The 26,013-nt window shown below is 35.9% G+C and overlaps 1 protein-coding gene across 2 annotated transcripts; it reads right to left on the minus strand.

The window, feature by feature from the left end:
• Positions 1 to 13,590: 13,590 nt before the first annotated feature.
• Positions 13,591 to 25,899, minus strand: LOC121418313. Of its 2 annotated transcripts, XM_041612111.1 has the most exons (14): positions 25,730 to 25,899; positions 21,438 to 21,575; positions 20,533 to 20,685; positions 19,935 to 20,095; positions 19,603 to 19,659; positions 19,518 to 19,560; positions 18,967 to 19,167; positions 18,284 to 18,526; positions 17,893 to 18,053; positions 17,324 to 17,553; positions 16,881 to 17,092; positions 16,448 to 16,676; positions 15,081 to 16,111; positions 13,591 to 14,613 (listed from the first exon to the last, which is right to left on the minus strand). In XM_041612111.1, exons 1-14 carry the CDS (start codon positions 25,893 to 25,895, stop codon positions 14,225 to 14,227), a joined length of 3,414 nt encoding a protein of 1,137 aa, XP_041468045.1. In that variant the 5' UTR covers positions 25,896 to 25,899; the 3' UTR covers positions 13,591 to 14,224. The 2 variants fall into 2 exon arrangements, with proteins under 2 accessions (XP_041468045.1, XP_041468044.1); XM_041612110.1 differs by having other exon boundaries at positions 19,518 to 19,659.
• Between the last annotated feature and the right edge of the window lie 114 nt (positions 25,900 to 26,013).

A 26,013-nucleotide genomic window follows, 5' to 3' on the forward strand; every position in this document is an offset into this window, starting at 1 on the left:
TTCTATTAAAAAGATTTATATAAAAAGACGACAATCCAGGATGAATATTATTCCTTTTAAAAGATATCTTTTTGTAGGCAAATAAACATGCAAGATTGAACTTTGTAACCGGAACTATTGCAGTTCCGTTTGTCATAAAACTGTGACGTATGTATAATGCCTACCGTCTAAGGCTGACTACCAAGGACATAACCGTGTTGAATATCGTGAATGAATGAATAGAATCATCTCCGGAATAAAAAAAAGCTTTCGATTTCTTTATCTTTGTGCGGAGCCATTATTGCATGATCTTCATTGACGGGTTTGTCAATGGATGTGCGTTAGATAAACAAACAGGTATTGTTATACATGTGGAGATCTGATTTCGTGGCCCTTACCTGATGAGAAAAATGACATCATTGGTTATAATGCAATCGTAAGCTATTGTGCTCAACGTGTTTTTGTTATTTCATGGACCTACTAGGTCCATGTTTATTTCAAACCGATTACAGGTATTTTGCAAACAGAATACAAGCTTTATTTATTGTTGGAATCTTAAATGACCCTTTTTTCCAAAGCAAGAGATACTTTCAAAGAAGTAGGCTACTTCCTGTCAAGTTAGTACAGTCCCTTCCTTCCTTTTTTTCTTTTTTTTTCTTCTTTCTTTTTTCCCCTTTCCCTTGATAACTAAAAGGGCTACCCTGCTGAAATAAAATGGAAATAAAATTCCTTTATAATAATTATTATAATGATAACGATGAAGATAAAAATTATGATATTACTGATCATAATAGGGCAGCGCTGGAGGGGGCTCGGGGGACCCTGTGAGTATTTTGGTGAAAGGGGGAATAATAACAAGAAGACGAAGGGTAAAAAAGAGTGATGACCGGAGTGATTTTTTTCATAGAGGTATAAAAGTCATACTCTATATTCCTGTATTTCAATTTAGAAAAATAGGTCATCTCCCCCCCCCCCCCTTATCAAAATGCTTTTGCCCCTCCTTATCTAAGTAAGAAAGAAAAGAAAGAAAGAAAGAAAGAAAGAAAGAGAAAGAAAGAAAGGAATAAAAGGAAGAAAAGAAATAAAGAAAGAAAGAAATAAAAAAGAAAGAAAGGAATAAAAGTAAGAAAGGAAGAAAAGAAATAAAGAAAGAAATAAATAAAAAAGAAAGAAAGAAAGAGAAAGAAAGAAAGAAAGAAAGAAAGAAAGAGAAAGAAAGAAAGATAGTAAGGGAAGGGAAGGAAGTAGAGTGATATCTCCGTAGCAGTTCTGTCGCTCACATTTCAATATTTTTGGCTCTACATTTTCATTTTGTCTGTATCATTAAAGGATGGGATGTTAATAAACCTCTATTTTGATTTGTTGGGAAGTTTCCGAGAAATATATCAGGCAAGACCGACTCTAGCATGAGAACCAGGGGCGGATCCAGGATTTTCAAGGGGGGGGGGAGTCTTACAAAAAAAATAACAAGCCCCCCCTCCCCCCTCCCCCCCAAAAAAAAAAAGTCTTCACTCCCAATTGATTGGGAATTATGTGTCAGGTAGGCCTTGTCAGGATAAATTTGACTAGCATGATAATTTTTTTTTTTAACTACAAAATGAAGGTAATTTTGTTCAGGCAAAATTTCACAATCAAATATATATATATATGTGTGTGTGTGTGTGTGTGAAGCTATACATGTACAACAGCTTTGGCAACTCTTTTATTTTTTATTTAAATATTGTGTAAAGAAACAAGATACATTTTTTCGGCATCACCAATTTTTCCAAAGGGTAGATAGCTCTGGGGAACTTTGATTTAAGCTACGCCTACCATTGTTCTCTTCATCCATTTCTTTCACAATATATATATATATATATATATGTATATATATATATAAAATAAAAGGTTGCTCGCTGCGTTTGCACGGCACCTTCCCCTAACAAATAATAACAAAATAAGTGCTATGCCTCTCAAAAGGGGACCGGACGTGCCCCTTCCTAAATTCGCCACTGCTCAAACCCTTAAACTTCAAGTTTCGGTGCTTTGATAACTCAAAGAATTAATGAAACAAAAATTAATAATTCACTCCGGCCTTAGATAGGGAGTCTTTGATTCTTGTTGAAACTAAAAAGTTCTTGTTAAATTTCCCCTGGACTGAAATCACCTTCATTTTGTTGCAATTTTTTTTTGCTCGTAAAAGTTCTCGTGAACAAATAAGTTTCATTTTGTATAGTGAAAACCCCCGCCCATTTTTTTTTTTTGCTTGTCAAATGTAAACCAGCTCCCCATGTGGGGCACGGGGCGGATGTAGTCTGCAGGCACAGACCCTCATTGGAACTTTGATCAACAAGTGTGCCTCCACGCAAAGACTAGCACATACAGAACTTGCTAGCGAGAGAGCCTTCAGTACACAAGGCATGAGTAGGCTGCACATTCAGACCCTTATTTCGAGTGAAGTGTTTGCCCAGCAGACTAGGGCGGATGTGCCCCTGCCTCGATCCGCCACTGGTGGGGACCATTACATGAAACATAAATAGACTGATTTTCACAGACAGCTGTTACAAGCTACCGAGATCCTTGTATCTGATTGGCTAAGAAATAGTGATAAGAGATGTTTTTTGTATCATGAAATTCACCCCTGACCTCTAATAATACAGTAGTGAAGCTTGGACTCATTATAGGGTGATAAAGGTTGCACTCATTTGTAAATAGCGGTCGATGAAAAACAAATATATTTCATGCCGCTTTTGTGGAACAAAGCAAGGAATCACAATATCTAATATTCCCACAGTAGTTGTGACGTCATGCACGTCACTGTATGTGATTATAATGATTGGTAATCAACTTGGGTTTAAAGTCCAATCAAGGGGGAACAGAATGAAAGCTTCGGGTGTGCTCAAATCACATGACTTAATTCAAATAAAAGGTGTTTCACCTTCCCTACCATGTCGTAGCTTCTTTATTGAGAGAATGAATCACGGCGACCGTTTCGTCTCTTCGACGTATCCTGTGCGACAAGGTCATTCTTAATGAGGACAGACTGAAAACGGGGGACGGGGGGGGTTTGACGGGGGGGGGGAAAAGAGGCAAATATTGTAGTTGTTTTTTTCGAGTCAACAGTTCAAGAGCTGCTTCAGTTTGAAGCAGAAACACAATGGGGGATAATCAGGGATTCATTTACCCATGGTCCATGATTTACCTGATTTCTGTGTTGGAATGAGGTGTGACGTCCTCTGTAACAGTCCGATGTTCATTTCCGATTGGAGATTTTATAAAAATCTGCGCATGGATGTTTCAAAATTAATTCTAAGCATAAATTCAAAGTGGAGGGGGGTGCACCTATCAAAAAGTTGTACATTGTTATTCCCTTTAATGAGACAAATTACACATGAGACCTATTTTTGGCGTGAATATGTGGGAGAAGGTTGTCAGAATTTGTCCGATTTAATGTCGTTTTAGAAGTAAGATTTTTTTCTTGGGGGGGGGGGGGTCAAAAGATGTGGTGTTGTCCATATTTCTTAAAGACAAATTAAGTTCTTTCAGGAGTAAAAACCTATTGGCCTGCTTAAAAAAATCTTTAAAACGAAAAAAAAGGCTGACACATTCTACCTGTCCGTTTTATGAAATGGTCCACCCATGTTACAAGGCTCTATCACTAAATCGTGACCGCACGCGATGAGACCTGGAAAAAATGGGCGCATAAAAGGCCGTCATCATCAATATAAAATAAGCTACTTCATTTTTTTTTACTATTGCTGGAGACAAAAGTAAATACTGAATAGTTGATACAAACAATATTAGGGACTCACTGCATGCCTACCACATCCCAACACAGAAGATAATTTTCCTTTATAATGTAATTAATCATAATAGGCAAAGTAGTTTTGATCATCAAGTGACTTTCTATGTTCAGTGGATGGGGGCTGTCCCTAGCCCATACCTTATGGATAGGGGCAGCCCCTTAAAGTAATCTTACTGAATTTTGGTCCTGTTGATTTTGAGTTTCATTTTATTTGTTTAAATATTGTTGTTTTGTGCTTACCATCTCTTTATTTTGCACATTATTTATTTCTTTTTGTATTCTGTTTTTCACCGCCTTGCTAAAATAAGATAGCTCACACTTGGTGGCAGGCTTTTTATTGCTACACTGTAAAAACTGTGGTGTTAAAACTGACACCAGTTGGTGTTAATAGAGGGCCACACCCTGAGGTGTTAAATCTACACCCTAGAGATTTAACATAACACCAAAGAGTGTAAATGAAACAACCAAAGGTGTTGTAATAACACCTATGGGTGTAAACCTAACACCACCAATTTAACACCGGTGTAAAACAACTGATGTGGTCATCTATGTACACCGGTTAACACCACAGGTTTTGCTGTGTAATAAGAGAATAAAAATAAATTCAGCTAAAATGATTCAGGGGTGCTGTCTCTCTCTCTCTCTCTCTCTCTCTCTATATATATATATAGCAAACTGTGATTCAGATTTTCAATCGTGATATTCGATGTTCAATAATATCTTCTAGTTGTATAACACACCTTGTCTGACATATTTAAGTTGCAATTTCTATATACTGCTAGTATTAAAGCCTAGGTCCCCTTGGAACTTGCAAGCATATACCAGACACTCAAAAATCTCTGCATATACTATACAATTCGTAGACTCAAAACAGGTGTTACAATCTCACCATGTATATCATTTATGTTTTCATTAGCTGAAGTATAAATTATTGTCTTTTCATTAATTGAAATAAATATTTTTTTTCAAAATTCAAATTACATGATCCCCATTCTACCCGAAGGTGGATAAAAAGAGAACATAAACCTTCCTTGGGTAAAAATATCCTTATAGTAGTGGTGGTAGGGGTAGTATAGTAGTAGTAGTAGGAGGAGTAGTAGTAGTAGGAGGAGGAGTAGTAGTAGTAGTAGTAGTAGTAGTTGTAGTAGTAGTACTGGTGGTAGTAGTAGTAGTAGTGGTAGTAGAAGTAGTAGTAGTAGTAGTAGTAGTAGTAGTAGTAGTAGTTGTTGTAGTAGTAGTATTAGAAGTAGTAGTAGTAGTAGTAGTAGTAGTAGTAGTTGTAGTATAGTAGTAGTAGAAGTAGTAGTAGTAGGAGTAGTAGTATTAGAAGTAGTAGTAGTAGTAGTAGTAGTAGTAGTAGTAGTAGTAGTAGTAGTAGTAGTAGTAGTAGTAGTAGTAGAAGTAGTGGTGGTGGTGGTGGTAGTAGTAGTAGTAGTAGTAGTAGTAGAAGTAGTGATGGTGGTGGTGGTAGTAGTAGTAGTAGAAGTAGTGGTGGTGGTAGTAGTAGTAGTAGTAGTAGTAGTAGTAGTAGTAGTAGTAGAAGTAGTGGTGGTGGTGGTAGTAGTAGTAGTAGTAGTAATTGTGGTGATTATAGTAAGATAAAAATTAATAAAGTAGTATGGTTTGAGAAAGTTGGGAGGGAAAGGTTAAGTGCAGCCGGAAATGTGATCAAATATTTGCAGAAAACGTCGTAATGACCATTATTATTACTTTCACTCTCGTTTTGTATACATCATATCCTTGACCATTTGTCAACAATGAAAGACTGACCGTCTAACCACGTAGCCATTGCACAAAAAAATGGTAAATGTCTGAAAGATTTTTTTCGAGTACTCGAAACATTTCAAAACCGAAAGTATTAAGTACTTCATAAGCACTTTCCCGTTGCATGGCCAGTGATATTATTTTTAGAAATATACGAATTGTGCAAAGATAGTTCTTCGATAAAGTGTACATTTGATATATCTTTTTAAAAATGCGAAATTTACGGTATGTGAAAATTTGGTTTTGTAAGTTAACCTTCTTCAAATTGTAACATTTGAACACATTAATGGGTCGAGGTTTAATAGCTAATTATCTTACTCTGTTTGTATATTCAATTCTTGATTTCGTGTTGATGATAACTACTTTGATAAGTCCCTCCTGATACCGAAAATAAATTTTGCAATGTCGAAATGTCACTTTTCAAGTAAAGCACTCTTTAAAAATAAACGTGTCCTATCTATCAAACAAAATAATTGCTGTCATTGTTCTTATCAAATAACGAAATTAAGGGGATTTTAAAAATATTTGAAGAAAAGCAGTTTACAGAGTATTTTAAGCCCCTCTCCATGCAGTGTTTGGTAAATCCTTCCAAAGATGTTGGTCACTCGTCATGTTATTTCAACCTATATGAATGTCCCTTATAAGTAAAATTGTGTTGTGGGGGATGTATTCTGCCATTTAAATTTTTAGCTCATCCGGCCCGAAGGGCAAGATGAGCTTATGCCGTGGCGTGGCGTCCGTCGTCTGTCGTCCGTCCACAATTTCAAAATGCTACTACTTCGTCATTTCAAGTCCGATTTCAATTATGTTTGCTTTATATGATAGCACTAGGTAGGGCATCCAAAACTTCTACACAGAATTTTGAAATTCATTAAATATGCTAATTTATGCGCATTTTTCAAAATTAAAAAAAAATGCTACTTCTTCTTTATTTGTTGACCGATTTTGATTTTTTTGCTTCCATCTGGTAGAGCTTCATGAGGTTCACCAAACTTCTACACAGAATTTTGAAATTTTGACCAGAACAATTTTTATGCTAATTTATGCGAAATTAATTTATGCGCATTTTTCAAAATTCACAAAAAATGCTACTTCTTCTTTATGTGTTGACCGATTTTGATTTTTTTTTGCTTCCATCTGGTAGAGCTTCATGAGGTCCACCAATCTTCTACACAGAATTTTGAAATTTTGACCAGAACAATTTTTATGCTAATTTATGCAAAATTAATTTATGCATATTTTTAAAAATTCACATAAAATGCTTCTTCTTCTTTATTTGTTGACCGATTTTGATTTTTTTTCTTCCATCTGGTAGAGCTTCATGAGGTTCACCAATCTTGTACACAGAATTTTGAAATTTTGATTAGAACAATTTTTATGCTAATTTATGCGAAATTAATTTATGCATATTTTTAAAAATTCACATAAAATGCTTCTTTATTTGTTGACCGATTTTTACTTTTTTTCTTCTTCCATCTTGTAGAACTTTATGAGGTTCACCAAACTTCTACACAGATTTTTGAAATTTTCAGTAGAAAATTACTTATGCTAATTTATGCGAAATTTATTCAGAAATCACAGAAAATGCCTCTTCTTTATTTGTTGACAGATTTTGATATTTTTTCTTCAATCCGGTAGAACTTCATGAGGCCCACCAAACTTCTACACAGAATTTTGAAAATTTTCAGTGGAAAATTATTTATGCTAATTTATGCGAAATGTATTCATAAATCACAGAAAATTCCTCTTCTTTATTTGTTGACAGATTTTGATTTTTTCTTCCATCTGGTAGAGCTGCATGAGGTTCACCAAACTTGTACACAAATTTTTGTCTGGAAAATTATTCTAATTTATGAAAAATTAATTCATAAATCACAAAAAATGTTTTTTCTTCTTCATTTGTTGATCAATTTCAGTTTTGTTTGCTTTATATGATAGCTCGAGGTGGTGATACAAAATTTAAACATAGAATTTTGAAACTCATTGAATCTGCTATTTATTCATATATTTTCAAAACTCACAAAAATTGCTTACTTATTTGTTGATTGATTTTGGTTATTTTTGTTCCATCTGAGAGCTACATTAGGTTCACCAAGGTTCTACACAGAGTTAAGAAACTTTGACTAGATAATAATTAATACTTAATTCATATGAAATTTATTCATAGATCACAAAAAATGCTTCTATGTCATTTCTTCAACTATTTGAATTCTATATCCTCAATTTATGTCACCAATATAATTCACTACAGTGTCAACTGGGCTGAAATTAAAATTGTGTTAAATTGTGTTGCGAGATGCCGGATGAGCTCCACATCATTGACGTGCTAGTACAATTCTTAAATTCTCTTCCGTGTAAAATCATTTCTCAAGCATGGAATGCTTTGAAAACGTAAGGATTAACTCTTTTTTTTTATAGATTTCTGATTTTCAATTATCAAATTTGTATGATATGATTTTTTGAAGGATAATTTAAAACTTTACCGAGAGAGGATGCTAAATATCCTTACATATCAATGGAAATTTAACCCCCCAAAAAAAAAAATGAATGAATCACAAAACGAAAAACGTACACTTCACTTATGCCATGTTTATAGAATTGGGATTTTGATGATATTCTAATAATTCACAATGAATCAAAGATTGTATACAGAGTGACAAACATAATAATCATTAAAAATTGGCGCTTAAATGACGTTTTTTTTTTTTTTTTTTGGGGGGGGCTTTTTGTTTGGAATTTCTGCCGTGATAAATTACCCTCCCTCATGTACCCTTTTAGTTCTTCTTCCGAGGCGCATTATTATTATTATTATTGTTATTATTATTATCATCATCATTATTATTATTATCATTATTATTATTATTATACCTATTTTTACTACTACTACCCCGGCTTTAGCTCGAGCAGCCTCTCAGCGCTCATGCATTCAAGGAATTAATCTTGCCGGGGACCCATTCACATCACCTGGGTCGAGTGCAGCACAGTGTGGATAAATATCTTGCAGAAGGAAAACACGTTATGGCTGGGATTCGAATCCACGTCCTTCTGTTTGAGAGGCGAGAGTCGAGACCACTAGACCACGACGCGTCCGTGATATCTGTTCATGAGACCCGCTCTATCATTCCTCTTTTCTTCTTGTCACCCTTTATCCATTTATCCATTCTCTCTCCAATCGCCTTCCTCATTTTCCTCATCAATCTCTCAATGTTTTCTCCTCAATCGTTTTCTCATTCGATCTAGTCTCTCCCGTCCTCTCCCCAACTGTCTTACCCATTTCCCATCCCCGCCTTCTCAAACGATTTCAAATTTTCCATCTCATGTATTGCCATGTATCCGGGTGATACGGTGTTCTTTAGTGCTAGATTTCCTTTATGCCAAGTGTAAATTCAGGAATAAAGATGCCAAACTATGTTTAATGGTTTAATAATGTTTGGTAATCAGTTATTAACACCATCAGTTATAACCGGGAACTTTACTGATTGACAACCTTTAACATCATCAGACGTTGATGGTGCTCTTCTCTTCTTGTCTGTCGAGTTATTTATTTAAATATGGCAATTTCCATGATTTCGGTCATTCCAGTTAAGTTCCACAATGTAAAATCGCTGTTTAAAATTTGAAGCATGTTGTTAAAGCCCGTCACTCTAAGAACTATCATGACTATTGTTTGAATTTGAGTAAAACTTGTGTAAACTGTTGAACAAGTTGTTATAAAGAGTTTAAACAATATTTGCTAGAATGACGAACTTTAACAATGTGCAAATTTTTAAACAGCTTTTTTTTTACAGTGCAGTAACGGCCATAGTCAAGGGTTGGTCTTGGGGAATGTTTCTTGAAAGTTGATAGTTGTCTCTGATAGTTGCCATAGTAACAATCAGAAGCCAGTGCTTTTCAGCCAATCAAAACCAAGGATTTCATTGAAGTTGTCTACTCTAACAACTTATTCAGTGCTGGCATCTACATAGGAGCGTTTGATGAAAGGACATGTCGGACGTTTTATTCAACAGTTACCATAGTAACAGTTTATAGCCAATTAAGATCAAGAAAAGTTAATTATCAGATTGTCAAACGGAAAATATCGAGGTTACGTTATACAAGGTTTCATAAGTAAAGGGGTTAAGAAAATGTGTCTATTTATTCACAGTTTTATTTTAAAAGAATGCATGGGACACCTCTTCTCAGAATAGCAATACATCATAAATGGGGGCGGGGGCGGGGACGGGCTCCCTCAATCATGTGCAAAACGCGTGAAATTACCATCAAATTATTATTCCATACATGTTCAGTACCCCCCCCCCTGCCCTTCATGTGAAGTATGACGGTGAAAAATGTATCAAAGGTGGATGGATACTTTCTTCCTGGATAGACTATCATGACTATCTGATGTTCTGTAATGTCGCCACCTAGCGACTTTACATGTCAATTGTTGTTAAACGAAAATGAAACCTTTGAAAAAAAATAGCTTGTGTGAAAACAGAAAATCAAAGAAACAGATCAACGAAATTTTGAGAAAATCAGACAAATAGTGAGAAAGTTATGATCATTTGAATATTGTGATCACTAATGCTATATATGGAAATCCTCACATTGGCAATGCAACAGAGATGTGTGATGTCACCCGTGAACAACTCTCCCCATTAAGTATATTTCACTAAAACTGCCTCTTTTATCACATCTATCAGTAGATCATGTGTTCTTTCTATAAGAGAGCATGTAATAGAGATTTTTTAAGAATACATCATGGATAAAGAGTTTGTATCATTGAGAAAAAGCAAAAAGAGACATTTTGGGGGTATTTTATAGTCCGTCACAGGGAAAGTTCTTCACATGTGACATCACACATCCTTGTCCCATTGCCAATAGGAGGATCTCCATGGCATTAGTTATTGCAATATTCAAATGCTCATAACTTTCTCATTATTTTGCCCGATTTTTCTCAAAGTTTCTTTGTTCTTATTCTTTTATTTTTCTGTCTTGGCACAAGCCTACTTGTTCCAAAGGTTTCGTTCCCCTTTAATGATCGTAGCATGGATATGTATATATTTCCTTGATTATAAACATTGAATTTGTTAATCCAGTTAAACCACAACTTCAGATTCGCATTCAGTATGTGGTCAATGTCTTTTCTTGCCCCATTGTTTTCTCGAATTTCTACGATTATATTATGTGAATAAATGTTTTTTTCCTGTTTTTTTATGCGACAGTCTATTTGTATGTTCTGTGTTTCCATCAAGTACCGTATACTCACTTGATTGTGAACATGTATAAATGTATACGATGGTTCTCTTTCCATCAGGAAACGTTTATTTCCGTTGCCGACATCGCAGTCCCTATAAAAAGTGCATGCCTCTTGAAATTGTGCCGTAATTTTTGTACTCCTTGTGTAATTCTCACCCGTTTCGTCAAATCTCCGCCATTTAGTCCATTTACCATTTGTCTTTTTTTTTTAAGGACAAGTCCACCCCAACAAAATCTTGATTTGAATAAAAAGAGAAAAATTCAACAAGCATAACACTGAAAATTTCATCAAAATCGGATGTAAAATTAGAAAGTTATGGCATTTTAAACTTTCGCTTATTTTCAACAAAATAGTTATATGAACGAGCCAGTTACATCCAAATGAGAGATTTGATGACATCACTCACTCACTATTTCTTTTGTATTTTATTATATGAAATATGAAATATTGTTATTTTCTCGTCATTGTCATGTGAAATGAAGTTTCATTCCTCCCTGAACACATGAAATTACATTATTTCAACATTTTGTGCTTCAGGCAAGGAGGTCCTAATCGTCAAATTCGTAAAAATTGAAATATTGTATAATTCAAACAATAAAAAAACAAAAGAAATAGTGAGTGAGTGACATCATCAACTCTCTCATTTGGATGTAACTTGCTCGTTCATATAACTATTTTGTTGAAAATAAGCGAAACTTTGAAATGCCATAACTTTCTTATTTTTCATCCGATTTTGATGAAATTTTCAGCATTGTGCTTGTCTGATTTTTCTCTATTGATTCAAATCAACATTTTTCTGAGGTGGACTTGACCTTTAAATTATGGCTATATTATACTCATTTCCATTTCATCGTAGCATCCATTTGATATAACATTGTACTACGTCCATAATGATTAGATGAACATCTTATAAAACTTTCATTTTAGAAAGTGTAAATTAAATAAGTATACGAAGTGGAAATTAGACTATCTAGACATTGAATAGAAATGAGACCAAATGAGTATTTGACCACCATTGACAGTTTGGCCAAATGGTAATTAAACGAAATTGAGAGAAAATCAATTAGGTGTAGCCGCTAGAATAAGACAATCCGCTAGTGGATACAAAATCATCATCACAACGTAATGTAGTCACTAACTCGTCATCGTCGTCATCATCACCATCATCATCATTGATTTTGTTTTCTTTGCATAACAAGCCGAATTATCAATATGGTCATCATTAGTATCTATATTATCATCTTCATTATTATCAACGTCATCAGCGACATTATAATAACTATTATTGTTCCCATTGTCTTCATCAGGACAATGATGATAATGATCGTGTCCATCTTAATATATATTTATACTATATATTTACTATCACCACCACCACCACCAGCATCATCACCACCATCACCATCATCACCATCATCATCATCATCTCTTTCATCATCACCACCACTATCATCGTCATCATCAATACCACCACCATCACAATCGTCAACATCATCACCATCATCATCACCATCATCATCACTATCATCATCATCATCATCATCACCATTATCATCATCACAATCACCATTATCAGCATCGTCATTTTCACTTTCATCATCATGCGTCATCATCACCATCATCTTCATCATCACCACCGTCATCATCATCATCACTATCATCACCATAATTATCACCTTCACTACCATCATCACTATCATTAACACCATTCTCCGTCGTCCTCTTTGTCGTCATCATCGTAATCATCATCTTCATTAGCTATATCATTATCTTGGTCATCATCATCATAATCATCACCACCATAAGTTATGTATACAACAAGCATAAGAATACTTAATATACATAGATTTTTATACCAATTGTATGATTTATTATTATATTTGGACAAAAATATATATTTCATTTTATATAAATATATATGTACATATAACTTTATTATAAAATATGATAAATATGAATTTATAAATTATATTGAAGAATGATGACCTGAACTGCGCAATTATAATATGTATAAATATTTAACATGTATGAAAAATACTTGTTCAGCGTTTGAAAAAGAATCAATTCACTCATCAAATATTCATCCATGAAATAAAAAAATACATCATTTTATAAGAATATTTTGTTTTGAATTTTGCGCATCAGTATGAATAAAAATAAAGTATATAAAAGCATAGTAATATACATCATTTTATAAGAATATTTTGTTTTGAATTTTGCGCATCAGTATGAGTAAAAATAGAGTATATAAGAGCATAGTAATATACATATATTAATCATATAGTATTTCTTAGTCAACTAAACCTCGTTCTCATGTATTCACAGATCCCCGGTCTTCAAAAACTTATGTAGCTTGACTGACTAAAGAAATATTCTACGTCATTTTCATTTCGGAAATCACATTTATATTTTTACGAACTTTTTGTTCACATGTTACGTCAAGAAAACTATATACTAGATTTACTTTAACAAATACCCTTAACCACATTATAATACAATATACTTATACAAACAAAATGGTAAATTTGGGATATTCACATATACGGAATAACGTAAAATCACAAAGAATCCCATACTGGGGCAAATAATATTAAAATAAGATATACCAATGTGGTTTACCGCTGTTACTTTATTACCACTTGCATTTGAATGCCGGTAATGATTTTTTTTTTATAATATATGACAAAACAAGAGATAAGAACAAAGTGGGGTTTTAAAGATTGTAAAATAGCTTACATAAACAAGATATGTATAGAACTATCTACTAATTAATACGGGAGCATGATGATATTATATATATATATATATATATATATATATATATATATATATATATATATATATATATATATATAAATATATATAGTTCATCAATAATGATCCCAGCATTTATTTCATTCTATAAAAGTGTCCTAATTCTGTTGTAAATTAGATTGAATGAATCGGTAGAATATCATATGTCGTAGTTAAGCAAGCTATGCATTATTTATATACTTCTTATTATAAGATACCTGCCTCTTTCATATACTATTTTTCATGATCGAAAATTAAAGCGAGAAAGGTGTAAAACAAAATATACAGCTACAATTTACAAAAATATTAGCTACAATTTACACCCAAAAAAAATCAGGTACAATCTGTCAAATATTTAATTGGATTTGTAAGTTTCATTCTAGATGATTTGGGCTGTACATCAAGTATTGAAGATGGTGTAGAATTATCAATTTCGATTGAAAGTACAAAGACTTTTATCTATCTCACTGACTAAATTGAATAGCGAATATATTTCGTATAAATTAGCATTGCCTCAATCGGCACCAGGCCAAATTAGCAAATCATAAACGCGAAGAATTGGATGTTCAGCCTCGGATACTGTCAGCAATTTTGCTTTCAATCTCTGGTTTTATTTCATTATTTTCTTATAAAGAAACTAAGTGAAACATTTAGATGTTGAGAATTCATTCTAAGATACTGCCGAGTTTCCGGACTAACCGCCTGTTGTAAGGCATAATGACGTCTCCTCTTGTGATTTGGAGTGAGAATTCCGTCAGTCCGCCCTCTGCGTCCAGGAACACGACAATCTTTTGACCACGTCTGAAAGATTGAGCACTGCATCCACGAAGACGTGGTATCGTCATCTGGAGTGTACCTTCTCTATCTTCAAGCGTGGCCGGTAGAGCCCCACGAAGAGGATCAACTTGCTCTATGGAGTAGGACATGGAATTGTCTCGGTTGTCGATGTCTGAAACGATCGCGATGAAAACGCGTTCTTTGGGTCGAAGTATGTCGGTACAAGCTGACGAGATTCGGTCACTCCTGTGTTTCAAGTTGCAGAGGCATTGAGGGTCTGCATAATTAAATACAAATAAAATAAATGACCGATTAAAAATAAAAAGTAACTAGAAGGATATCACATCTTCCGAAGTACACACTAATAGTGAATTTGCAGTTACTGATATTTTTTAAGTGTAGGCCAAGAGTTATATCACTTCTGTGTTCTCGTGAGTATATATATATTTCATTTATCTTTTCTTTTTTTTTTGGGGGGGGGTCATATATTCGGGGATCAAATAGTAGAAGGCATAGAAAACTTGATTTCTAAGGTGTAAGGAAATAGGTATAAGAATATGGCACCGTTTGCTATCAGAATATCCATTCGGATTCTTACTCATGTTAATAGGGGAGGTGGCCGGGGTCTTTTTTTTTTTGGGGGGGGGTCATTTGTGTATAATGAAGGTGCACATATGAATGATGTTATGAAGAAACAGTACCCTATCCCACCTCTCCAAGGTTTTCATGTGATGTGAATCTTACCTTGTGCGGATGACTCGTTTGGACATGTCTCTCCTCGAGGGCTGATAGTGTAATCGTCACAGCAAGTCTCCTTCGACGGTTGGTAATAAGAAGCACCACAGCATTCGGCACCGTTAACCTTGTCATGCAACTCTCCTTGACAGCAGTCAAAGCGAGTAGGATTGTACGGAGTGTCCACGCAACAAGACGTCTTGCCACTGGACGCATCCGAAGGTCGACCATTGCAGCATATGAAGTCATCCCGAAGATCGAATACAAAGTTTCCACAGCAGGTCTGTGTCAACGCGTCGTAATCTTGTTCATCACACAGTAAACGGAAATCTGCCTTGTTGTTAACCTCCTCTTCTCCTGCATCAGGTATGATGAATTCTGTAACAAGTGGTGTGATTGTATCAAAATCAGAGCACATCTCTTTTGTGACATTGAAAATTTTGGAACCGCAACAGTCTTGTTCTGAAGAGGAAAAAGACACTCCACCGCAGCATCCAATGTCATCGTTTTGCATGTGTACCTCCCCGCCACAACAAGTCTCGATGTAGGTATTAAAGACGTTACCACCGCAGCATTCGTTGGCGTCTCCTTGGAGGAGGGGGATACCGTTACAGCATGTCTGGTAGCGAGTGTCGATCAGTTCACCACCACAGCATTCGATATGGTGTCCCTGGAGCTTTGGCCAGACCATGCCTCCGCAGCAGATCTCCTCTTCTGGGTTCCGGACAATGTCAATGCCGCAGCATTCACCATCAGCGACAAACTTGTGTTCGACGCCACCACAGCACGTATGTTGGGAGCTCTGGTACGTATCAGCATCACAACAAGATATAGCATGTTCTGCCATTCTGGACTGGGTAAAGGGGAAGAGGTCATTCATACAACAGCTCTCTGTGCGAGGATCGTACGTCAAATCACCACAGCATTGAAGTCCAGCTTGTCCTTGGCTGAGGTATCCATTGCAACATATGCTTGTAAGGTCGTCTGACTCATAGGTCTGGGTACCGCAACATTCTGTCCTATCACTTGTTCGGGTATGTCTGTGAATCAGATACAAAAGGAATAATTTATCTATCATCAATGACATCGAGACCCACGTACGATAAAACGCAGTTCCATTAATTGAATAAATAAATGCATCACTTTCCAAGACTCTAAACCAACCTCCCCAAAAGCGTACACTCTGTCCTGGGGAGAAATTTGAAATGTTGAAACCCTTACGCACAGAACTCAGATGGTAAAAAAATAATTCATTTTTATACTTCTAAGATGGGTTCCAGAACCACTTCGGGCGTTCAAGTTACACCTTTAACTAGTTTCCACTAAACTGTTTCCATTAAACTAGTTTAAGAAAGTACACTAGAAGGGGTTCTTACATGACTCCATTGCAGCAGATCTGGTCGGTGTCATCATAGGCTTGGTCATTACAGCATTCCCCGTCTGCTATGGCAAACACCCATCCTTCACACACGGTCTCGGTAGCCGGGTTAAAAGCAGTGAAACCATCGCACTCATCTCGACCACCGTATCGTTCGTGGAGATATCCATCACAACAAATCTGGGTGCTAGGGTCCGTCAAAAGATTGTACCCACAGCAGGATGCATCTAATATTTCAAATCAAAGGAAAGAAAGATTCTAGGTACTTCAAGTTTGAAGGGACATCGCGTGATACAACATATTCCATAAGACCAACCCATTCCATGGAAAGACCAGATTCTTTGATAGCATGCTGTTTAGTTTTTAGCCATTGGAACTTATTAAATTATTTCGAATTTCCGTTTTCGAAGGAAGCCAGGATAAGAACTTACCACTATTTGTAATAGGTAAGGGTACAGGGAAGCCCATGCAACAGAGTTCACCTGCTCCAAGAAGTAGTTGACCACAGCAAACGTTTTCATCGGGATGGTATGGGATGTCCCCGCAGAGCTCTGGGTAGTCTTCGACCTCGTCTAAAGGTCGGATGGTTCCGCTCTGGTCACACATATGCGTCAAGGTGCTGTAAGCATGGTTTCGACAGCATCTGGAATGACACAACAAATGATGTTTATTGAGTGCTACGATTCTTTGAAGACCTCGAGATTTTTTTTATTTCAATATATCATATTACGGAATAAGTTGAGAAAAAACCGGATACCTGAGTACATGGTTGAGATTAGAAAAAAAGGTAAGCCTTAAACAAAAGTGACAGCGGTAGTTTTTGTATATTTTTCTTTATTGTTGTAATGAAAACTTAACCTAAATGGCTCCTTACCCAGATTCGATAGACGGGATATCGTGGACGGTTGCCATACAGCACGTTTGAAGAGCAGGTATGAAAGATATGGTGGTTCCTGGACAACATTCCCTTTCATAGCCATCTTCATCAAATCGTCCCCTGATGAAATCGTCGCAACACACCTCCGCTGTCGGGTCATAGATCTCAATGCCACAAACCGCCAGGTTCCGTGATAAAACTTCGATACTACCATCTTCCATGCATACCTGATATTGAGAAAAGAAGAGGAAACAGAAAACAAAGTTACAACTAGAATTTGAAGACTTTGAAAAAGATATTAAGTTGATAGAAAGCGTCTTCTTTGGATCTCCTAAGGAATTTAGGAGCATCTACTTTTATCCTAAGGTCGATGTCTGAAAGTGCTAACACGCTCAAAAATCCTTCCGATTTTGCACGATTTGGGGCAATTCATTAATCTGTTGACTACTGGTTTCAGTCATTCCTTAAGGCTTTTAAAGGGATTCACCAAGTTCCAGTTGGTAATGAGTTAATAACATTCTTTTGAAAACGTTTCATTGGTGATAGTTTGATCAGCTATACCTTACCTGAGTAGCAGTGTTGTATGTGACATCGAAGCATATTGCATCATCAGTCTCAATCGCTTTGAAAACAGCATATTGCCCGAAAGGATCACAGAGTTCGTTTGCCGATAGGATGCTTGAATCACAGCATTGACCTTCACCAGTCGGTACATGGTGCAATGTATCTGAGGTTAAGAAAGAAATAAAATGGAAACTTTTAGAAAACTACTCGATCTTCAGTCGGTGCTCACGGTATCATTTGAGTCTTTTGTGAGTTTGGTACAAATTGTGTGAAAACATACTTATCGATTCATCTATATCTTCAGTTTTGTTTTAAATCCACTTTGATATTCCTCATTTACAAACCAAGTTAAGTAATTGCTTGTCCATGATCAGTTATAACAACACTTCTTACCTTCAAGCAGCCCTTGGCAACACGTTGCTTGAGATGGGTCATAGGCCTGAACAAAATCTGGTCGAGTACCGCAACACTCGCCATCGACGATATCGTCAAAGCTCCGACTGGCGCAGCACGTTTGTCTTGTTGGATCGTAGGTTGACAGGCCACAGCACTCCTCAGACGGGGATGACTTCTCTAAGATGGCGGTTGGCTCGTCGTTAGACCCACAGCATAACTCTCTAGAGGAGTTGTATGTTTCTGTAGAAATCATGATCAGTGGAGGAGGAAAACAATTATTTCAATACTGTTGTCGAGTAAGAAGATTGCTAAAGGGCCCATGAATGTTAGGAGCATCTCTTCATAAATGTGCTTATAATTCATGTCGTTTTGAAGACATTAAGAGTTGAGTAAAGTTAATATTTTGAGTTTAGTTTCAAGTTCAGTTTAAGTTTATTCAACCAATCATAAGTAAATTTTGATTCTGAACGGAAATCTTTAAATTATTTCAGATATCAAGATCCTCACACTGGTAACAGCATTATTCTAATTTATGTATTTATTGAATAATTTTTTTTTTCCCTTTTTCATCAAGACACTGTCTAACATTTAAAAATGGTTCTTATACGCAGAAGTTTGATTTGAGTAGTCTAGATTTACATCGAACGAGGAGAAACTGGTATGTCTTTTCTCGTACGTACCCTCTCCACAGCACGCTACGCTCTCTTCTCTCTCGTAGAGGGTGTCCTGGCAACAAATGTGGTTGGTCTTGAAGTAGGACTTGTCTCCGCAACACGCTTGTACATTAGGTAACTCGGGAATTCCCCGGAACAGATTGTTATTACAGCAAGATGACTGAGAAGCCAAATACGATTCGGATCCACAGCATTTAGCTCCGTTATCTGTTGAAAAAGATAAATCAATAAGAGAATGTGTTACAAATCCCAACTTTATTGAAGAAGTCAGTGTCATAATTTTTGAGTTCATTGTACTTAAATTACAAGCATTACATGATGCAAATATAAGTATATCCGGTACCGTAGATAGGATCGCCCTCACAAAATTTACCTTCCATTTTTGTAATCGTCACACAAAATTATAGAGATTGTCAATATTCCTGGTTTTGAGGTTTTCTGCTCTAGATAACAAGTCACAGAGTCAAGGTACCATACATCTCTACAGTATAAACCAGCACAAATAGTAAATAGTCCCTATTAAAAAAAGCAGTAGGATGAGGTTGTTGCTTACATACCTGAAGAGTGGACGTGGCCATGGCAACATAGTTGTGAGTTGGGATTGTAAGGTAATCTGTCGCTGCAACACATCTCAGTCATGACATTGTAGGTCGAGTTACCGCAGCACTCGGTCAATGAATCCATATTGTCGTGTGCCACCTACGATAAAAAGTTAATGTTTGTGTACATCAGTGAGCAAACCACACCAAAATAGTCCTGTCAACTCTTTTTTTTGTGGGAGAATTTCACTTAGTTCATTTATTAAGAAAAGATAACTTTAGGCTTTCTCATTTCAATTTTATGTATTTATAAAGTGCATGCAACAATGATAAAACATGACAGTATTATCTATGGTTATGATTCGTTTTCAAAGACGGTGATTCCTTAAGTAACAAACTTCATACTGTAGATCGTATGACTATTCAATTGCTTACCCCATCACAACAGATTTCATATCTAGGGTCAATAACTCTGTCTCCACAGCACTGACCGACGCCAGAAAGGGTTGCCATGGTTATATCTCCATCTTCTTCTACTGGACAGCATGACTCCTCGTGTGTATTGTATGTTGCTGACCCGCAGCAATCTAATTGACCTGATAATGGGGAAAAAAACACAAAGTGAATTCCGATATCTTACAGGATAAAATCTGTAACTACTTATATACTACCACTAATACTACAGTATTACTGCTACTACGCTACAGTTACTACTAATGTTACTGCTACCGCTATACTCGCACAGATTTTACTGTTATTGCTACAACTGGATTTACCTCTTATATTACTATTACTGCTACCACTCAAACTACCACAAAAGCTACTTTTACTGCTACCACTTAAACTACCTCTGCTGATACCTCTACTGCTACTACGGCTAATTCTACTACTGCTTCTACCACTGTTAAATCTACTACTACCACTACTGCCGCTGTTACTGTAGCTACAACAGTACAATGTACTGCTGATGCTACTGCTGCCATCACTGTTTCTACAACTCCTTATTGCTCTAAATCATATTCTGTATACATACCGTTTGTGTTAGAATGGATGTGAAAACCACAGCAGATCGAGGTATCTGGGTTGTACCACTGTGTAAAACCACAGCATCGTTCGCCCTCTGATTTCCCCTTCACCTCGCCTCCACAACAGATCGCATCTTTAGGGTTGTAAATTCTGTCACCACCTGTAAAAATTTGAAAATAACAATGAGCAACGGCGGCCTATACGTCTTAACTTTTAACAAAGGCATGAAAATACAAATATAATGTATCAATATTACTATTGCTATTCTTTGTTTGATGGGGGTGTCGTCTTGTTACTTGACCGTTTCATTTATACTCTTGTATCTCTCTACTCCAAATCCTTATTTTTCATTTTGTAGTATAGTAATATAGTATTCCTATTTTTCATTATTATCAATAATCGATCATTCACAATATCATGTACATAGAGTGTTTGATGAATTAATAAATCTCTTTGAGTTGAATCATTACAAACGATTTGCAATAATTGTTAAGCTTTGTATCATCGGCATCATCATGATTACTCCTACCCAATGCTCAATACTATCATCATCGTCACCACTCACGATCACCTCCACCACCATCATACCACCACTACTACAAACAGTACCATCAACACCACCAATACCACCTAGTCTGCTGGGCAAACTCTTCACTTGAGTTAAGGGTCTGAATGTGCAGCCTTCTCATGCCTTGTGTACTGAAAGCCCTCTCGTATTGTATGCGCTAGTCTTTGCGTGGAGACACACTTGTTGATCAAAGTTTCAATCAGGGTCTGCATGTGCCTGCAGACAAAAAAAAACACTTACACCAACACCACCCACACGACACCACCAACCAACCATCCTCCACCACGAAGACCAACTCCACCACTACAACCAACACCACCATCAACACCAATACCTATACTTACAGCAAAGGGGACGATTACCCCTTCCTACTTGGTATATGTTGCCACCACAGCACACCTCTGTTGCAACATTGTACCGTCTGTTTTCACCCGTTGACGGGTTCGGACATAGCCCATTTCTCGCCTCTGCAATTCCTGCCACTGCATGAGAAATAAAATCAAACTTACATGATTAATTTTGGTATCAACATTTGGGATTTAAGAACATTGATTGAATTTCTTACAACGTAATTAGTTTTCTGTCATACCCATATTGAGATATTTATTAGCAATGTGGTGTGCCTAGCATTTGAGTCTTGGATCGCTTGTTGGAATGCCCCCCAGGGAGTGGAGAAAGAGTATATTCGTCACTTAATCATTGTTTGTTTTATTTCCGTCATAAAAATACATAACAATATATATACAAGAGATACAAGGAGTAACATATACATACATAATGATTCTAAACATTGATTAAAAAGAAAAGAAAAAAATGATTGATTGAAACATGTTAAGAAAGTTAAAAGATCAAACTTAAGACAAGAGACGGCTGCACCAATTATATGTGCGGCTGGTCTTCCATGGGGACCAAGTAAAAGAGAGTTATAGTGAGCGGAAATTAGAACAGAAAAGAAAAGACAAAAGAGGAAAATGAAGGAAGAGAATAGAAAAGGGAGGAAAAAGAAAGAAAGGAGAGAAAAGTAAAAAAAATCATCAGTTTGCTTACTCCTACACTACATTTGTAATATACAAAAGGGCAATTCAGGAGTGATGCAAAATTGTAGACATGTATATATTTTGGATTTTTTTGTGTGTCATTTAAGTTTAGATTTTGTTTATTTTTGTAGTTTCTTTATGAAAACTTTTTTAATAGTACCATGAACGTCGGTGACGCTCTTCTAATAAATCCATACCATTATTATTATTACGAATTTTTCATCTTCTAAACCTGCTTTCTGTGTGCCCTATTATTCTCTGACGAAAGTCATCTTCAGGAACATAGAAGTCACATCAATTTTAGAATAACAGGGGTGAAATTTGTTCATGGTTTCTTAATCTATGAAAATGACAGGGGACTTGCATAATGGTGCCCGTTTACTTTTCCTAAATTCCCCCGAAATGTTACCCTTACGTCAAACCAGGGATAGATATAAAATAAAGAGTGAGAAATTAATTAGTTTGCGGGGATATCCCTCTTCTTCCGTCGTTCCCCTTTTTTTGACATCTCTAAAAATAGATCCAGTACAATAGGGAGGCCAAAAAAACACCGAATAAGGAAAAACCCCATTGGGTTGAATGCAAATGAACAAACACTTTTGTAAACAACCTTTAGACACGTCAGAACAAATACAGAACTCAACTGGGTTACTATCACATTGAATAAACAAAATGTTTGCGAACAGCGTTTTTTTTTATTACTGGTCGTTTTTTTTAAATAACTTTTTAGGAGTTCCGTTTAGGGTAATTTTACTACCTCCCATGTGTATGAATATGTTTAAATGTATTATCCCTTTTAATCCCCATTTTAAAGGACAGTGCTTTGTGAGATATTGTAGCTTACGGGAATTCATTGTGTGATGGGGAAACAAGAGTATGAAAATACGAATCTCTGTGTAGGAAGTCTATGTGTGCGATTTTCCCCAGGGTATAGGCCTATGAAATAATATCACATGTTAAACCAGGTATAGTATGTGTACCTCATATTTGAAACACCAAAGTGCATGCATAAGATTCAAAATTCAAATAAAATCACACTATTTCAGATAATATATACGATGCGTATTGTACAGACTACATTCTTTGAGATAATTCTCAAAGCAAGAATTTTCCAGAAATATTCCGAACTAAGGAGACAGGTCGGTTGGGTGGAGGCTATAAATGTCAGACGAAAACAAACAGAAAACATTACTTGGTGGAAAACCCCCAAATGTTTTACTTCGATGGGGGTACTAACCGTACAATAACTCGTCGAAACGTGATCTGATTTCTGTGTCTGTAGTCTAAAATATTCCACCTTTTGCCTCCCAGGGGAATGACAAATTTTTCCTATGCACTTTTCCTCAAGCTGAGCAAAAGAATAATTTGCATTTGATGGCTGTAAACGCTTTTATTCGTGAAAATTAAATGAATAAATGATTATTAATAATCGTGAATGTAAAGGTCACAATGGGAGGTTCCACTCGCCCCCTCGGTGCTTACGTCACAATTGTATTGATCATTGTACAACAAAGGTTATGACGTAGGCTATTCATTAAAACGGTTCATTGATTTGGGGGAATCGTGTGAAATCGAGATGTATTGGTGACAGGCAGTGGGGGATTTTCCACTGCCAGAAATTTGTCCGACTGAAAATTATCACGTTATTTAAAATGTACAAAATTGAAAAAAAAAATGCTTATGAAAATGAATTGGCACTTTTTTTATTATCAGTCTCATTTCAAACTGCTCACAGCAAGAAGATTTTTTTTTCAACTGTTTATTTTTTTTTACATTTCGTTTCTCTTTCACATTTGAAATTTAGATGAGGTGTGAGAAATATTTGAGCTGTATTTTTTTTTCATATTTGAAGGTCATGTGACCATAGACAATATTCAACTATGATAAAAACGAATGGAATTTTGTGATAGTGATATTTCAGTTTCATTTTTAACTGACTTCTAAAAGAAAACCTTGGATAATTGTCTTTAGATTGAGTTGAAAATAAGATATTGAATCAATGTAAAAAAAGTAAAATGAAAGCAACGAGCAAACAAGCCCCCATAACTAATATCCTTAAACAATTGAAATCGATAGATATTTTGTTTTGGAAGGATAAAATACATTCTTTCAAATTTAGTTTTCTGCTGTATACATTTAAACTGCATCTGTAATAGGCCTAAGGGCAAAGTCTAATGTCCCCAAAGATTTTTTTATTCTTTCAATATTATTTTTTTTATTCTTTCAATATTAGAACATTATGAGCGTGGATCGTGAGTTAAATATAAAAAAAATAGAGAGTGAATATATTTGTTGATTAAATTTACAACTCTTCCACCAAACTAAGAACTTGATTTAAGGATATTATATTGCGATCACAATGATCATTATTATTATTATTGTTAATATTTTTAGTATTATCATCATTATTAGTATTATCATTATTATGATTATTATTATCATTGTTATTATCAGTATTAGTAGAAGGAGGAGGAGTAGTAGTATAGTAGTAGTAGACGTAGTCTTAGTAGTAGTAGTAGTGATATTGTCATGACTAATTTTTGTTGCTGTTTTTTAAAGAAATTAAAACTTTAAAGATAGAGAAACGGCAAACATAACTTTTAATTCGAATCTTGAAACCTACTTCGTATTATCGTATATTTAAACAAATGAAATTCCGATGATCAGAGGCTGGATCATCGTCCGACTAGTGTCGGGTCTGATAACTTTCTTTATTGTTTATTGGCTTAGAAGAACTGGTGCCTGACAGTTACCACTACAATTGTCGGATAAATCATAATCTGTCAAGTATCATCCAACAAGTCTTTCCGTAATCAGATACGCTCTCAACGTCGCCCCACCTAAAGCATGAAATCACATTTAAATATGGGGAGTGCCACATGAAAATTTGTACGTTATCTCTGACCCCACCCCGCCCCGCCAACACACACACACACACTCTCCCCTTCTCTCTCTCTCTCTCTCTGTACTATTCAGTTCGTCCTGGTATTTTGATAATCAAGTCATCCTCTATTGCAAAGCGTCTCACCGCCAAGTTGCAATGATGTACTTGTATTTCGAAACTTACTCTAAACAATACTACTGGCGGTGACAAGTTACTAAACATGTTGAAACATATTTATATCTCGAGATGGGTGCATCATAGTTGTGCAAGACTACTAGTATTGAAATTAAACAAACAGAACCCGGCTCATTGTCAGATAGCTTTTTAATTATGAAGTAACTTTTCTAAGAAGTTCTCCGGATCAATAATATATTGTCACGTGATTTTCTAAATAACATGACAATGTGACTTAACATAAATGACCTAAAAAGAAATTCACATCTCTTATTCCCAGGAATTATTTTTTTTTAAATATTTCAACTCATCATTTTGTAGTTTGTGGTTGTACACCTGTGAGCCTGTTCGTAAGCACATAAGGGCGTACGGCTCATTATTCCTCTCCGAGAGTCAAATGATAGATGCCGTTGCCCAGGGATACCAATGGATTGATATGATGTCAGTTCCGTGTCAATTGATTCCGATCTATAAAAATAAAATTGTCGAGATGCCCATAATTTCAAAACAATAATCTAAGGAAGGAAGAATGAATACTTACATGATGCAGCGATGATGAATGTCACTGTAATATAATTGATATAGATGAAAGATGTCATTCTGTACTCCAAACGTTTGTGCAAAAATAGTTTGTTAGAGTCGTTTCGTTTCGGTGCCTTTTTCCGACAGCCGCTGATCGTAAATTGGCACCAACGCCATTCTGTCATCTATTTATGCTTTGCGAGTCCTATGCAACCATCCAAAATAGCTCCCTTGTCATTTTTTGGGACTTCCCCGTGTGCACACGGTACGCACCTATTCAACCCCCTTCAAGCCGGGCAAGGG

Source organism: Lytechinus variegatus, chromosome 7 (genome assembly GCF_018143015.1).
Source record: "Lytechinus variegatus isolate NC3 chromosome 7, Lvar_3.0, whole genome shotgun sequence".
Lineage (NCBI taxonomy): Eukaryota > Metazoa > Echinodermata > Echinoidea > Temnopleuroida > Toxopneustidae > Lytechinus > Lytechinus variegatus.